Below are 13,584 nucleotides of genomic sequence, written 5' to 3'. Positions count from 1 at the left end.
TATGCTACGACCACCCACTACGTCAGTGCCCTTTGATGTCATCATCGACGGTGGGGCTCATCTTCTCCTACCAACCACTTCCTCCATCACCTACAGGTATGTACATACCTAAGTTATGAGGCTGGCAATTGATTCTCTTCCATCCCGCTTCTCCAGGGGCTTTCGGTGAGCTTCTATATTGGATGGATTGATGGATTGTAGACTGATGATAATCTTCCAGCATACTGAGTGGAAGAAAGATTCTCCCCGCAAGCCTCGCCTTTTGACGTTCGTTCGGCTGATATATATACTTCCGACAGACCTGTCGAGAGAGATGGGAGTACGTACCCTAGGCATCAATATCAACAAGGAATCTTGGGGTGGCTGTTTCATTTGAAGGCCCAGAGCCAGTGGAAATTACTCCCTCAATGGATCGTACGTAAGCACGTGAAGGTTCCCTGTCTTCCGCGGGGCCCTCTCGTTCGGGTCACCGCTGATGCCATGATCATTGGGGAGCCCGTTGGACGACCTGAGGACCGGGCACCGGCCTGGTGGTCTGGTCATTCCAATCAGGGGGATGAAAGGGGATGAAAGGGTGGTGCCGTGCCCAAGGAGTCACTGCGCCTTGGGAACCCCAAGATTGTGGCTATGTTTCCCCGGCAGTTATTATTTTTGGGTGGTACAGGAGTTCTTTTGTTCTTGTTTGGTTTTCTTTTTGCACTACTACCAGTACTGACAAGGGATGGAACTAGGGACAGGAGATCACATCACATTCTATGCTTTGGGCCTAGTGACCATTCAGTATCCTATGTAAATGGCACGGTGTTGGCTGGGAGGCTGCCATTTCGTGACTACGGTCTGTGGCGTTTATCGGGAAGAGTCTGATACGAAGACTGTACAGACCATTAGAAACGGACACTGGATACATGACCTCGGACGCAGTCTAGTCGTAAAGATAGATAATCGAGAATTTATGATAGAGTCTTAGTTACAATAGACCCTTGCTTAGGGCCCAACTGGTTCAGCCTCGAAGGGTGTTTGCAAGGTGTTCCCCATAGTTTCCAGCTGTTCGTGGTGTTCTAACCTTGTTACGGGGAAAGGATAATAATACCAGCTCATACCCACATGAACACCCCCTTCTCAACCGTGGATGATGGGATGGATACAGAACCATAACGAAAGAACCTCCATTCACTTTTCTCCAGGAGGCTCCACTATGGACAGGTATGACGATGGAGCTCATGAAGCCATCTTCGACCTCGACAATGGACTTCTCGGTTAAGTTGAGTCGTGATAGATACCTCGTAGGCGGAAAAGCGCTCAAAACTCAGGCTATTCTCTCGTATATACCTACGTTAGTACCTAGGTAGTCTCCGGACTAAATGCTAGTAGTACTCCGTAACGCCAGCGGTCGGTGACATACGAGTCACATCAATACCGTGGTGGTCACGATTGCCTTTCATCCACCCGAAGCAGAACGATGCTGCTGGGGATCTGCTTCGAGATCTGTTTTGGGCGAGAGGCCTCCTGATCGTCTTGCGAACCCTTAGAGATAGTTATATACTTAAGATTCTATTGGGTTGCTTACATTATCTCATGTCCCCATCATCCACTCTCCTACATCATTTGGCCGTCCCCGATCGCCCTCGCTCTCTTTTAGTGTCGGCTCGTCATCGCTCCGCAGTTGAATCCTGTCACCCCTCACCCCAACTTTCACCACTCCTCCTCAAACGGTCGGTCTGACCGTCAGATCTCACACTACTGCCACTACCGCTGCCACCACCGCTACCGACCACCTCCTCCTACCACTACACTTCCCCTTCCAACGCCTCCTCCGACTTCCTCTCCTTTCTCATCCATCCTGCATCCCTTCTGCGTCCAGCGTACCCTGTTTCTTTTCTATCTACTTACCTGCCGTCACGAGCTATCGCCTCCGCCTCGGGAGCCTGCAGCGGTCGCTCAGACCTCATCCGAGACTAGAACCCCCTGCCTTTAGTCACCCTGCGCCAACCTCGATTCATCGCTACAACAACCCAGCTCGACCGTCGATCGCAAACTCCCGAATCCTTTCATCGCGTCGTCGCCTTTTTTCTTCACCACGAGTCTGCGATCTGCTTCTCATTGCGCCTGGTTCCTCTCTCCCTCGATCTTTCCGACCCACGCGCTATTACCACCCCAAAACAGCCACCGACTCGGTTTTCAAGGGGTTTCAGATACTGGTGATCTGATAGGTGGATGCTGTACACTTCCGCAGATTGCCTCATGGTTTAGATCTTTGGTGTCTCGAACAGATCCGAGAAGATGGGTTCGTGCGTAAGCTCAGAACAGACGGATGAGCAAAAGCGACGGAGTCAGGCGATCGATCGTACCATAGATGAGGACTCCAAGCGACTACGGAAAGAATGCAAGATCTTACTACTAGGTGCGTCGCCCATTCCCTTTCCCACCCGGCGATGTTTGCAGCGACATTAACGCGCGGGTCCAATCTTCCTCCAGGTTCCGGAGAAAGTGGCAAGTCGACGATTGTCAAGCAAATGAAAATCATCCATCAAAATGGCTATACCGTGGAGGAACTCGCCATGTACCGTCTGACGGTCTACAAGAATCTGCTCGATTGCGCCAAGTCGCTCATAAAAGCCTACGACCAATTCGGTCTCGTTCCCACAAGCCAGAAGGTCCGCGACTATATGGACTTCCTGAACGACTATAATCTCGAACCCGACCCCAATGTTCCCCTGGATCCCGTGGTAGGCGATGCGATCATGTTCATCTGGAAGGACCCGTGCACCGCCACCGTACTGGAACATCAGAATGAGTTCTATCTGATGGACTCCGCGCCATAGTAAGACCCCAGCGCGCCTCCCATTCCTCCGACGATGTGAATTCTAAACCGGACGCGTCTAGTTTCTTCGATGAAGCCAAGCGGATCGCTTCCCCGGATTACATCCCAAATGTGAATGATGTTCTTCGTGCGCGAACGAAGACCACCGGTATCTATGAGAGCCGGTTTACGATGGGCCAGCTCAGCATACAGTATGCCACCCCATCCCCATTGTTCGGGCCGAATGATACTTATAGACGCCACAGCATGTTCGATGTGGGCGGTCAGCGCAGCGAACGGAAAAAATGGATCCATTGCTTCGAAAACGTCACGTCTATCATATTCTGTGTGGCATTGAGCGAGTACGATCAAGTGCTCCTCGAGAATAGCAACCAGGTAGGTTTCCCATGTCTCTCCTACCGCCGAGCGTTACTAACTGGTGGCTCGAAGAATCGAATGATGGAAAGTTTGGTCCTGTTCGACTCGGTCGTCAACTCGCGATGGTTCATGCGAACAAGCATTATCCTTTTCCTTAATAAAGTGGATCTGTTCCGGCAAAAGCTTCCCCGATCACCGTTGAGCAACTATTTCCCGGACTACTCAGGAGGAAACGATGTGAATCGTGCCGCCAAATACCTCCTGTGGCGATTTAATCAGGTCAACAGAGCCCACCTGAATCTTTATCCTCAGTGAGTACCTTGGACGTATTGTTCTCGTGGTGAGACTAACCGCGTATCTCACTTTAGCCTGACCCAGGCGACTGATACAACAAACATTCGCCTGGTATTTGCTGCCGTAAAGGAAACGATTCTACAGAATGCCCTGAAAGATTCTGGTATTCTATAGTTGGTTTCCGGCTCTTTGCTCGATTATACCCAGTCTCAGCTTCCGTGCGATCGTACCTAGCAGGTTTGAAGATCTCACAATCTCTTCCGACAGTTCAAGCACTCCTTTGTCCAGCCCCGCCATTTCTTAATTGTTATTCTCCTTTTTATAGTGATTACCGAACAGGCATCGGCGTTACGGTGCAGCTCTTGGTTACCTAAATCTGTTAGGCGCTGGGTGGCTTTTGTCCTTGGGGTCTTTTGCAGCACGGTGTCATTTGGTCTCTTGTCGTTGTTCCTTATACCTTTATGAGGGCTATGTTTTTCATCTTTTTGCATCGAACAACAATGTTTCCCTTGGTTTGGAAACCTTGATGGATATCCATGGACTAAAAGTTTCTGGCCTCGACACTCGTGTCGGGCTCTGATATCTTGAGACAGTCATGCGAAGGACCTCTCCTACATATGTCATCTCATTCTATACCTCTTGTGTTTACTTTATGCATCTTGTGGCGGCCTCTCTGGCATGTGTTAGCTGATTTATACCATCATGTTTGTAGCGCATACCTGCATTCAGTCAACTTCATTTGTGTTTCCTTCTCCGGCTGCTTTCTTACCTTCAACCATGTGCGGATTCTTGTACCTGGGGGGCCACAACGCTGAACAGCGTCGATACTTCTACCACATCAACTCAGCTGGATTTGACGACTATACGCAGTTGACCCCCTGATCGTGATGCACGGATACTGACCGAGACCGAAGATCAGACGTCAGTCAGGGCTTTCGATCCAGAGCAAGATTTCCATCCCTTTTCAGAGTTCCTAAATGTGTATTTACTTGACCTACCCCTTAATGCTGTCTCACAGTAGAGACGACTGGCTAATCTACAATATCTTTACCAAAAGCGTGAGTATGTTGATAGGCCTTGAGGTGTTTGCTGACGTACACGTTGCAGAGAACTGGCGCTGAGGCTTACTTTGATCTTAGCAATACGCATGCTATTGAAATGCACGATATTCCGTCATTATGGACTTTATATACTCGATCTATTACTGCAGGGTAAAGTACAGCGAGTAAAATCACAAAGGCCGGTTCTCCGGTCAAAGAAGGCAAAAGAAACGCTACACTCAAAACAAGTCTACCGGGCATCTCCAATAATCACATCCGCCGCCTTCTCACTGATCATGTAGATTGGCAGGGCGATATAATAACCCGGGATTTTGGGGAAGACGGAGGCATCGACGACACGGAGGCCGTCGACGCCACGCACGCGGAAATCGCCGTCCAGCACGGCGTTGGGGTCGTCGTCGGTGCCGATGGGGTTGGTGCAGCAGGCATGGTGACCCCAGGCCTCGCGCTTGATGAAGTCCTTCATGTCCTGTTCGCTGCTGACGTTGCGGCCGGGCCACACCTCCTCGAAGCTGCCGTCGAGCGGGATCATGTCGTCGAAGACGGTGCGCGAGAACTGCATGCCCTCATACACGGCCTGCAGGTCCTTCTCGTCGGCGCCGTCGGCGGTGGTGCCGGTGTCGAACGAGTTGAAGTTGATGACGGGCATGTCGCGCGGGTCGGCGGAGCGCAGCTCGACGGTGCCGGCGGTGTTCCCTGCGCGGGCCTTGAGGGTGATCCAGGCCCAGTGCCGGGCGTCCTTGAGGCCCTCGTACGAGTAGTTGGGGAAGTAGCCGCGGAAGTTGGCCGGGGCGCCGGAGATGAGCAGGTCCGGGTCGCCGTCGGTGGTGGACGACTTGCGGATGATAGCGATGGCGATGCCGTTGGTGGTGTACGTGCCCTTGTCGAGGACGTTGTTCTCCCACTGCTCCAGACACGGGTCGGGCATCTCGTACATGAACGTGCACCGCGACGTCAGGACGAAGTCCGTCTTCGCCTCGCCGACAACGGTGGTCTCGTACCGGTCCTGCAGGTTCTTGCCCACCCCCGGCAGGTCGACCACCGTCTCGATGCCCCATTTCTCCAGCTCCGCCCGCGGCCCGATCCCACTGAGCTTCAGCAGCTGCGGCGTGTTGAACGCCCCCGCCGCGAGGATGACCTCCCGCGCTGCGTTCACGCTGCCCCGGGTGCCCGGCGTGCCTGTCGGCGCCGCCCGCGGGTCCGCGCGGTACAGACTCTTGCCGCGGAGGTAGTCGACGCCGATGGCGCGGGGCTTGCCGCCAGCGGCGGCGGTGGTGTTGTCGAAGCGCACGTTGGTGACCAGCGTCTCGAGCTGGATGTCCAGGTGGTACTTGCGGGAGCCGTCGTCGTTGACCGCGTTGATCGTGTCCATCAGGAAGTCGCGCGGCCCGGTGCGCCGGTAGTCGGGGACGTCGACGGCCAGCGGCACCTGGTATAGACCGCCCCACTGGTCACGGAAGGGCAGGTTGGAGTTGAGATCGCGGAGGAGCACGTCGGCGAGTCCGGTGACGGTGTTGATGACCTTGCCGAGGAGGCTCTTGCCGGCGGCGGTGGCGGCGCCGAGGATGAGCGACAGGAGCTTCTGGTCCTCGACGACGAGCTCGAGGCGGGTCAGACTGGTGGTGAGCCAGCCGTCGAAGCCGTGGCCGGCCAGCGAGCTCGGCAGGTAGCGGTTCCGCTCCAGCTTCTCGAAGTACTTGCGCATCTCGTCAGGAGCCCACGAGTCGTTGCCGGTGAGGGTGGCCAGGTCTTCCCAGTCCTTCTCGTACGGGTAGATGGTGCTGTAGCGGTCAGCCTTGGTGCGCAGTCTACCAGAATGATGGGATGAGGAACATACATCATCGCGTTATGAGCCGAACAGCCTCCCAGCGTGCCCGCGCGGGGGTACAGGATGCCCAGAGGCTCCGAGTTGGCGGGAGGGTTGGGTCCGACGTGGAGGTCTCCGGAGGGCGTGCGGTAGGTCATCTTGGAGTCCTGCTCCTGGCGCTCCAGGTCCTGGTAGTGGTGTACAAAGTAGTCCCAGCGCATAGGCTCATACTCGGTCGACTGCAGCTGCAGGGCGGGCACCTGGAACTTGGTCGCGTTGCCCTGGTCGTCACCCGCTTCGAGCAGCAGCACCTTGTATCCTGCAATGGCCAGACGGGCGGCCAAGGGACCGCCACCAGGGCCGGAGCCAACCACCACATAGTCATACTCGGTGGTGGTGTTGGTCACGTACCTCGCGTGAAGCCGCTGGTGGCCATAGTCATGGCCGCTGTGGAGGTTAGTACTTGTCAACAGCTGCCCAATGAAGGGTGTCCAGAGGAGAGGAGGTGCTTACGAGGCAATCACAGAGGCCAGCAGCGCAAATAAACCAAGACTCCTGAGGCCAAGCATGGTAGCATGCAGTGAAGAGGCGAGACACTTGAGCCTGCAGAAACCACTGGGGACGAAAGGACACTCGAAACCGTGATTCTCTTCTTAATCCTTTTAAGAAGAAGCACTGAGCAAATCTCCTTTTTGTCTCTAGCTCGAGGCTTGTCCCCTGAAGCCATCCTAATTGCCAATACGCTCTGCGGTATAACGGCGTCGTCCACACACGAAGGGCTAACGAGGGATCAGCGTCTCTGGTTATTACCCAAGGGTCTAGTTCGCCTTAGCTCCTCCGTACGAAGCGGGTTCCCTCTAGGAGTATGATATTATTGTTATAATTATGGCTATTATTATATTGCTTCCGGCGAGCCGGCGGAAGGGATCCGAAAGTATACAGACTGGGCATCCAGAGCCATCCATACTCTGTACGGAGTAGATGTGCGTGCGCGTCTCCCACGAGAGGCGAGTCAACCAGAAAAACTTTGATGTCTCCATCCATCGACACTCCACTACGGAAATGATCTCTTTCCGGACGGATGACAGGTGCACATACCATGGATATGCATGGCTCTTCAACTGCTGCGGGAGTCAACCGAGTGCATCCGGCACGTCCTGGAAAGAACATTTCAGGGGTTCATCATGGCACTGGCCACACACTCCCACACCGGTGGTATCAAGTGCATACGAACGGACAGGGTTCGGGGGCGACCCCACAGACGACGAGGGACGGACAGCCGGGCATTGATATCGGGTAACAGCTGTGTATTACGGGGTATACAGACTAGGGCTGTCCTCCGTACTTTCAGCCACAGAGACACCCAGTGGGTCAGGGGCAGGGCCGTGTCCCGTCCGCCTGGCGGGAAGAGCTTGAAGTTACCTGAAGAGGATGATAGACGGTCCATCGTCGCCATGTGCAGCCTAGCGGCGCGCGGGAAATTGCTGGGCCAAGCCTCGACGCGGCTGCAGGAGCTTTTAGTGTCGTTTCTCGCACCGGGGCAAGAGTACCAGCAACCGTTGGGATGGAGACAGGAGTCCTTCTGAAAGCCGGGCTCCACCTCTCCATCAAGTGCCATATTATACTTGTAGAACTCCCATTACCGGCCCGGAAATCCCACACTATGCTGCTTGCGGAATCTGCTCATATTCCTCTTGGGTTCAGTCCGTGCTGATCTTGATAGTCGGGCCTCCAATGACCCCTGCATGGCAGCCCGCTACTATGCATTATGCCGTGCGTTGCTGGGATGGTACGGAGTATGGGCTTAGCACGACGTACTAGCTTTAGTAGGACTATTATTATTGCCATTATATGGTATTACCCGTTACTATTGCCACGGCCCGTGTAGCCCCGCTGCTGATATGCCTTGGGCTGAATGTCGACCATCCAACGGCTGGTAGGACAACCTAAGAAATATAGAAAGTCGGCTATGAAGAACGTGTTTACGGCGTATCGCATATCGCGGCCTTGCGAGGGAAAGGAGATTGCACACGGCGATATCCCCCCATCTTGCCTCGGACCTCCTCTTCTACAAATGACAGAATGGTCGAAACAACATGTGTCGTTGCTTTTAGGCTGATCATAGACAAAAGAAAGCTGATATTAAAACAACTCTACTCTAAACATACTCCCGGTCACCCCCAGCCCAGACTCCCTCTAGGTCGTATGGTGCGTGAGGTTCACCTGGCTCGAGTTGTCCAAGTTGTTCAACGGGACGAAATCCGAGTGCCCCCCTTTCACCCTCACCGAGACCTTCCCATCCAGACCCGACCCGTTTCCCAGGGACCGAGAGCCGTAGCGTCTGCTGCTGGAGCCGCCAGTGGCAGCCGTGTCGCCAAAGATGCTTGGCGACACGCGACGCAGGAGCGCACGGATAGCAGGCAGACAGGCGCAGACGATCCCTACATGGCATTCAACGGTGCTCCAGTAGCCGATTGGGACGTAATCCCCTGTTGCGGTGCGCGTTAGACATGTGGTGCCCTCACGTTAGTTTCCAGGGGACGGGTTGCTGGTACGTACAGGTCAGGTTTTGTGTCGACGCGAAGTGGATCAGCGACTCCAATCGGAGGATGCTAACCAACGTGACGCTGAGGAGATTAGCAGACTAATCGTCAGGGGGCTCGACCAGGAGACTCACAATATGCCGAGGGAGAACATGCACATCACGTAGAGCTTCTTCCGGATCGAGAGGTTGAGCTGGTACAGCTCGCGCAGCGGCAGCGCCATGACGATGATGTCCAGGATCATGTTGAAGATCGCGGCGCACCAGCCCTGCGCGTTGATGTTGTTGCACTTGTAGTCGCCCGAGCCGTCCCAGTGCTCCCAGGCGCCGCGCAGCGGCGAGCATTGGAAGACGGAGATCAGCACGAAGGAAATCAGATAGCCGACGTTCAGGGCAATCACCACGTAGGTGGCAATCCGGAATTCCTTCCGCGGAAACACGCGCAGGTAGAAGCACAGGATGGAGATTTTGGTCAAGGGCAGAATGCTGAGATAGATCAGTTCGTCCCAGAAGTATAGCTGGTTCTTGTCAGTGGCGGTCGCTCTTGTTCCGACTGGATGGATGGGGCATCTCACATATAGAATCATGGTAATGTTATGGAACGGGAGCGTCCACATGTCTTTACCCAGGCCGTAATTCGCGACTACGCGTTGTTAGTCAAAGATATAGAGTGAAGCCTCGGGTAACACTTACGGACTGGACTGATTGCAGTAAGCATACATGATAAAATCTAGACAATGTCAGCTGCTGGTGGCGTGAGACAGTGCTATTCAAGCGACATACAATGGTTCCCGTCATGGTCCAGTCATCCAGGCCCAATTTACCGCCCATGCACGGCAGTCTTGCAATCATCCTCAGAATGTACGCAAGGAGGGCGATGGCGCCTCCCGCCACCCCCGTGATGGACACAGCCTTCGTCCGGTCCCGGATGGGGGCATGGCACGCTTGCGAAGTGACATTCTTTGTTGCTGAAAGACGATGGCCAAGGTTAGCTCGCTATATCCACTATACCAGCGGGGTAGCACATACTCAAAGACTCCCGGATGGTGCAGCTAACCGTCACACACTTGGTGAGTGTTTCTGTCAGAATGGGGTTTGTGCAAATGCAGGTCTGGTTCGTGGGCGCGCATGACGATGCCTTCAGAGCCGTCGGAAAGCACTCCAGCTGCACAAGAGTTCTCATTAGCACATGCAACGGAGGTATCGGGGCGAGGGCGATGTTCCTTACCGCACACTTAGGCATCACTGCGGCCAATTCCTGCAGACTGGAGGCGGCAGCCACCGAGAAGAAAACGGCGGCCACGCCGATTACCCGGGACAATCGCATTGTGGATGACTCGATAGCCGTCAAGAACAACCGCGCCTGCGGTTGAAGGAAGAGAGGACGGTAGGAGACTGAGGAGGTTCGAGACGTCAATCTATTTAACTGGGAGCAGATTATCTATGGCTTCTCCTTCTAGCCCTGAGCTGATCGTCACCTATATGGCCCGTCATTAACCTGGCCTGGCCAAAATTCTCAAACGTCCGACAGCAGTTCATGGGAGGGAGACTTGTTCACCTCACGGAGAGTAGCCGGGGAACTAGGCACATATAGTCAGGGCTGGAAAATACACGGAAGAGCCCAATGCCAGTTCCACGCACCATCTCGAACGTGTTTGGTGGCAACAGTTCGAACTAAAGTCCTTTAGCTTGGCCATGGCCAGTCTGCCAATGCATGGTCGTCGGGGAACGTGTGTACGATTGCGATCTACGCAGCACAGTCTGGCCAGCAACACGGAGACCGGATCAAAAGGGGGGACAGGGGTCAGGATGCTGGCCTCTGCATGAATGCTTTCCCATGCCACGTCCTCTGCAGAATATGAGCCCAATGGGAATTGGGAAAATATTCCGAGTCAGTAAATTGGGATAGTTGCCGATCCCACCGCGGCTCTGGAGGAGTCGAGATCGGCGCCCCCAAGAGCCACCGGTGTCAAACTGGTCCCTCCCGAAAGAGTCTAACATGCCAACTAGTAAGAATAAAACGAATGAAACGGACCAGACCCGCTTTCGAGTCATTATTATAGCCGGTCAAGACAGACCCTGGTTACTGTGGACGGGAGGTTGGATTTGACAGGCCCCAGCTGGTATTCTAAGCGAAAACCGGAACCACCGTATCCACCTCGCGGACTCTGGAAGTCGTTCCCCAACTACTGACGAGATGGGATCAACAATCGAGAAGCAACCAGCACGACGACGATTCGGGCGAGACTGTCAGTCGTACCTATACCCCGTGTTGTTATTGTTCTTAGCGCAATACGACACAGGCCGGTTCGTTTGAGGCTAGGGAAGCCGTCTTCAGCAGACCCAGAAAACAAGATTTGGAAGGATTATTATCCTTAATGAATCCCGGTATTGGTTGAATATGGGATTGAGAGATTCTATCTCATGAGAAGCAATAATATTACTCCGTAGAAATACCGCCATCACAGCGGAGTTCTCGGGGAGGACCTTCGTGAGATTGAGTGGATACCGATGGGCCTCATCCCAGACCCAAGCACGGCTTCTGAATCTGTTTTCATAACGAACTAGTTCCTCAGCCTATCTGCCGTCAGGGAGAGCTCTGCCTGACGGTATTTGGCAAGTCAGGGGCGTTGGATTAATAACGGACATGCCGATCCCACCGGGATTAGTAGACGGTCTCGTAGAACCAAAGAAGAACAGACAGTTAGACCTAGTCGGTATTCTGAGCTCGTGTAAGGCTTTCGTGTTGCCGATAGGGGAGCTTCAATCTTTCCTTTCATCTCTCACATTCGTTGTCGTCAACCAAGGGCCAGTCAGTCATTCCTTCAATCCTGTCAACACCCTTGATAGTCTCTCTTTTGGCCATTTTGTTCCAAGTCGTTCCTTTGAATTATTCGTTCGTTTCTTCTGGCCGTCCTCATGCTCGGTAATTGGGCGTCTGCTTTGACGCTGGCCCTTCTGGGCCCTGCGACCCTGGTGGGAGCTTTTCCCTCGGCCGACCATCTGCACAAGCTGATGGGCCATCCGGGACATGGACACCCACGCAATGCATCTGGATGTCCGTATGCCGCTCATTTGAAGGATTCCAACCATGGCGGCGAAATCGACAAGCGATTCCTGTTCAGCCTTATGAACGAACCCATTGACAGTAGGCGGTTTTCTCTTCCGGAAGAAGGACCAATTCCCTGACACGCAACTAGTCACCGGTGAACATGCCTTCCAACCTCCCAACTGGGAACTTGGAGATCAGCGGGGACCTTGTCCGGGTCTGAATGCTCTGGCCAACCACGCCTATATCCCTCGTAGTGGAGTGGTGTCGGTATGTAAGGTGGTGTGCATTGGTCCGGAGACAGACACTGACCTCGGAGTAGTTCTTTGAAGTGATCGGTGCCATCAACAAGGGTTAGTCGCCCAACCAATCAAAGAGTATGCAGCGCATGGCAGAGTCTAACACAATCGAATGTAGTGTTCGGCATGGGCGTCGATCTGGCAACCATCTTGGCCGTCATGGGCACTGTCTGGACCGGTAACCCTCTTTCGCTCAATCCCAGCTTCTCTATCGGCGGACGGGACACTGGTGTGAACAACCTGCTGGACAACATTGGAGGCCTTCTTGGTCAGTACCGCTCGCCTCATTCGTCGCATCCCCGGCTGACCGTGCTATACAGGCGAGCCCCAGGGACTGATTGGCTCGCACAACTTCATCGAATCCGACTCTTCCAACACCCGCGACGATCTGTATGTGACTGGGGACAACTACCGCCTGAACATGGACAAGTTCATGGAGTGGTACAACATGTCCACGGACGGCACCTTCAGCATGGACCTGATGGCCAAGCGCGCAAGCATCCGCTGGGAACAGAGCAAGAACACCAACCCGGATTTCTACTACGGGCCGGTGACCGGCCTGATCGCTCGTAACGCCGGATATCTCTTCCCCGCCCGGCTCTTCCGCAACCACACCAAGGAGAATCCGGAGGGTGTCCTGAGTAAGTTGCCCCGTGGCGCGGTGATGTTCCAAGGTGGTTCGTGCGCTAATCTATGTCCGGAACGTTCCAGCCAAGGAGATCGTGCGCAACTTCTATGGTATTTACGGAGAGGAAGGAAACCTCACCTACCGCGAGGGGTGGGAGCGGATCCCGAAGAACTGGTACAAGACCCCTGTGGATTATGGCTTGGTGCAATTGAACCTGGACACGGTGGACTGGGTGGCGAAGTACCCGGAGCTTGGAAGGTAGGTGGGCCCCGAATGAGACCCCAGTATACTCCGTAGAAGATTTGTTTGGGGGCTGGCGGCTAATCAAGAATCGGCAGCGTCGGCGGTAACACGGGTGAAGTGGACAGCTTCGCGGGCGTGGATCTCTCCGACCTGACGGGCGGCGTTATCAACCTGACCAACCTGCTGGAAGGCAACAATCTGCTCTGCTTTGTCTTTGAGGTGCTGAAGTTCGCCAGTCCGAATGCGCTGTCGGGTCTGTATAAGACGCTGGCAGAGCCTCTGGAGCTGATTACCAACGCGCTGGATGTGCCCTTGCTGAACATGAGCTGCCCGGCGTTTGCGGACCTGCAGATGGGAGGCGAGCCTTTCTGGGAGTCCATCCAGGATCATTTCCCTGGCGCGCTGAAGAGCGGCAGCTCCTTGTAAGGGAGCTCAGCGGATGAGATGGGAAGTGATGATCGTGCTTGGCGATGGTTGGTGTAT

At 54.4% G+C, this 13,584-nt stretch overlaps 4 protein-coding genes across 4 annotated transcripts; 2 read left to right on the top strand and 2 right to left on the bottom strand.

Annotated features, from left to right (window-relative positions):
• Positions 1 to 2,381: 2,381 nt before the first annotated feature.
• gpaB (guanine nucleotide-binding protein subunit alpha gpaB) lies at positions 2,382 to 3,646 on the top strand (the record flags this gene model as incomplete). The annotated part of the gene is made up of 4 exons (XM_001210574.1): positions 2,382 to 2,821; positions 2,884 to 3,196; positions 3,251 to 3,489; positions 3,547 to 3,646. 4 exons carry the CDS (start codon positions 2,382 to 2,384, stop codon positions 3,644 to 3,646), a joined length of 1,092 nt encoding a protein of 363 aa, XP_001210574.1.
• Positions 3,647 to 4,762: 1,116 nt separating this feature from the next.
• On the bottom strand, positions 4,763 to 6,909 carry ATEG_00487 (GMC family oxidoreductase; the record flags this gene model as incomplete). The annotated part of the gene is made up of 3 exons (XM_001210573.1): positions 4,763 to 6,314; positions 6,371 to 6,787; positions 6,854 to 6,909. 3 exons carry the CDS (start codon positions 6,907 to 6,909, stop codon positions 4,763 to 4,765), a joined length of 2,025 nt encoding a protein of 674 aa, XP_001210573.1.
• A 1,627-nt stretch (positions 6,910 to 8,536) lies between these two features.
• Positions 8,537 to 10,209, bottom strand: ATEG_00486 (CFEM domain-containing protein; the record flags this gene model as incomplete). Its single annotated transcript, XM_001210572.1, has 7 exons — positions 8,537 to 8,829; positions 8,900 to 8,967; positions 9,018 to 9,525; positions 9,576 to 9,612; positions 9,666 to 9,850; positions 9,912 to 10,047; positions 10,111 to 10,209. 7 exons carry the CDS (start codon positions 10,207 to 10,209, stop codon positions 8,537 to 8,539), a joined length of 1,326 nt encoding a protein of 441 aa, XP_001210572.1.
• Positions 10,210 to 11,801: 1,592 nt separating this feature from the next.
• On the top strand, positions 11,802 to 13,527 carry ATEG_00485 (peroxidase family protein; the record flags this gene model as incomplete). The annotated part of the gene is made up of 7 exons (XM_001210571.1): positions 11,802 to 12,030; positions 12,083 to 12,201; positions 12,254 to 12,284; positions 12,349 to 12,498; positions 12,551 to 12,871; positions 12,942 to 13,116; positions 13,197 to 13,527. 7 exons carry the CDS (start codon positions 11,802 to 11,804, stop codon positions 13,525 to 13,527), a joined length of 1,356 nt encoding a protein of 451 aa, XP_001210571.1.
• Between the last annotated feature and the right edge of the window lie 57 nt (positions 13,528 to 13,584).

Source organism: Aspergillus terreus, genomic scaffold (genome assembly GCF_000149615.1).
Source record: "Aspergillus terreus NIH2624 scaffold_1 genomic scaffold, whole genome shotgun sequence".
NCBI classification, from domain to species: Eukaryota; Fungi; Ascomycota; class Eurotiomycetes; order Eurotiales; family Aspergillaceae; genus Aspergillus; species Aspergillus terreus.
Note: the sequence above shows the minus strand (reverse complement) of the source record. Positions and strands in the feature narration are given on the sequence as shown.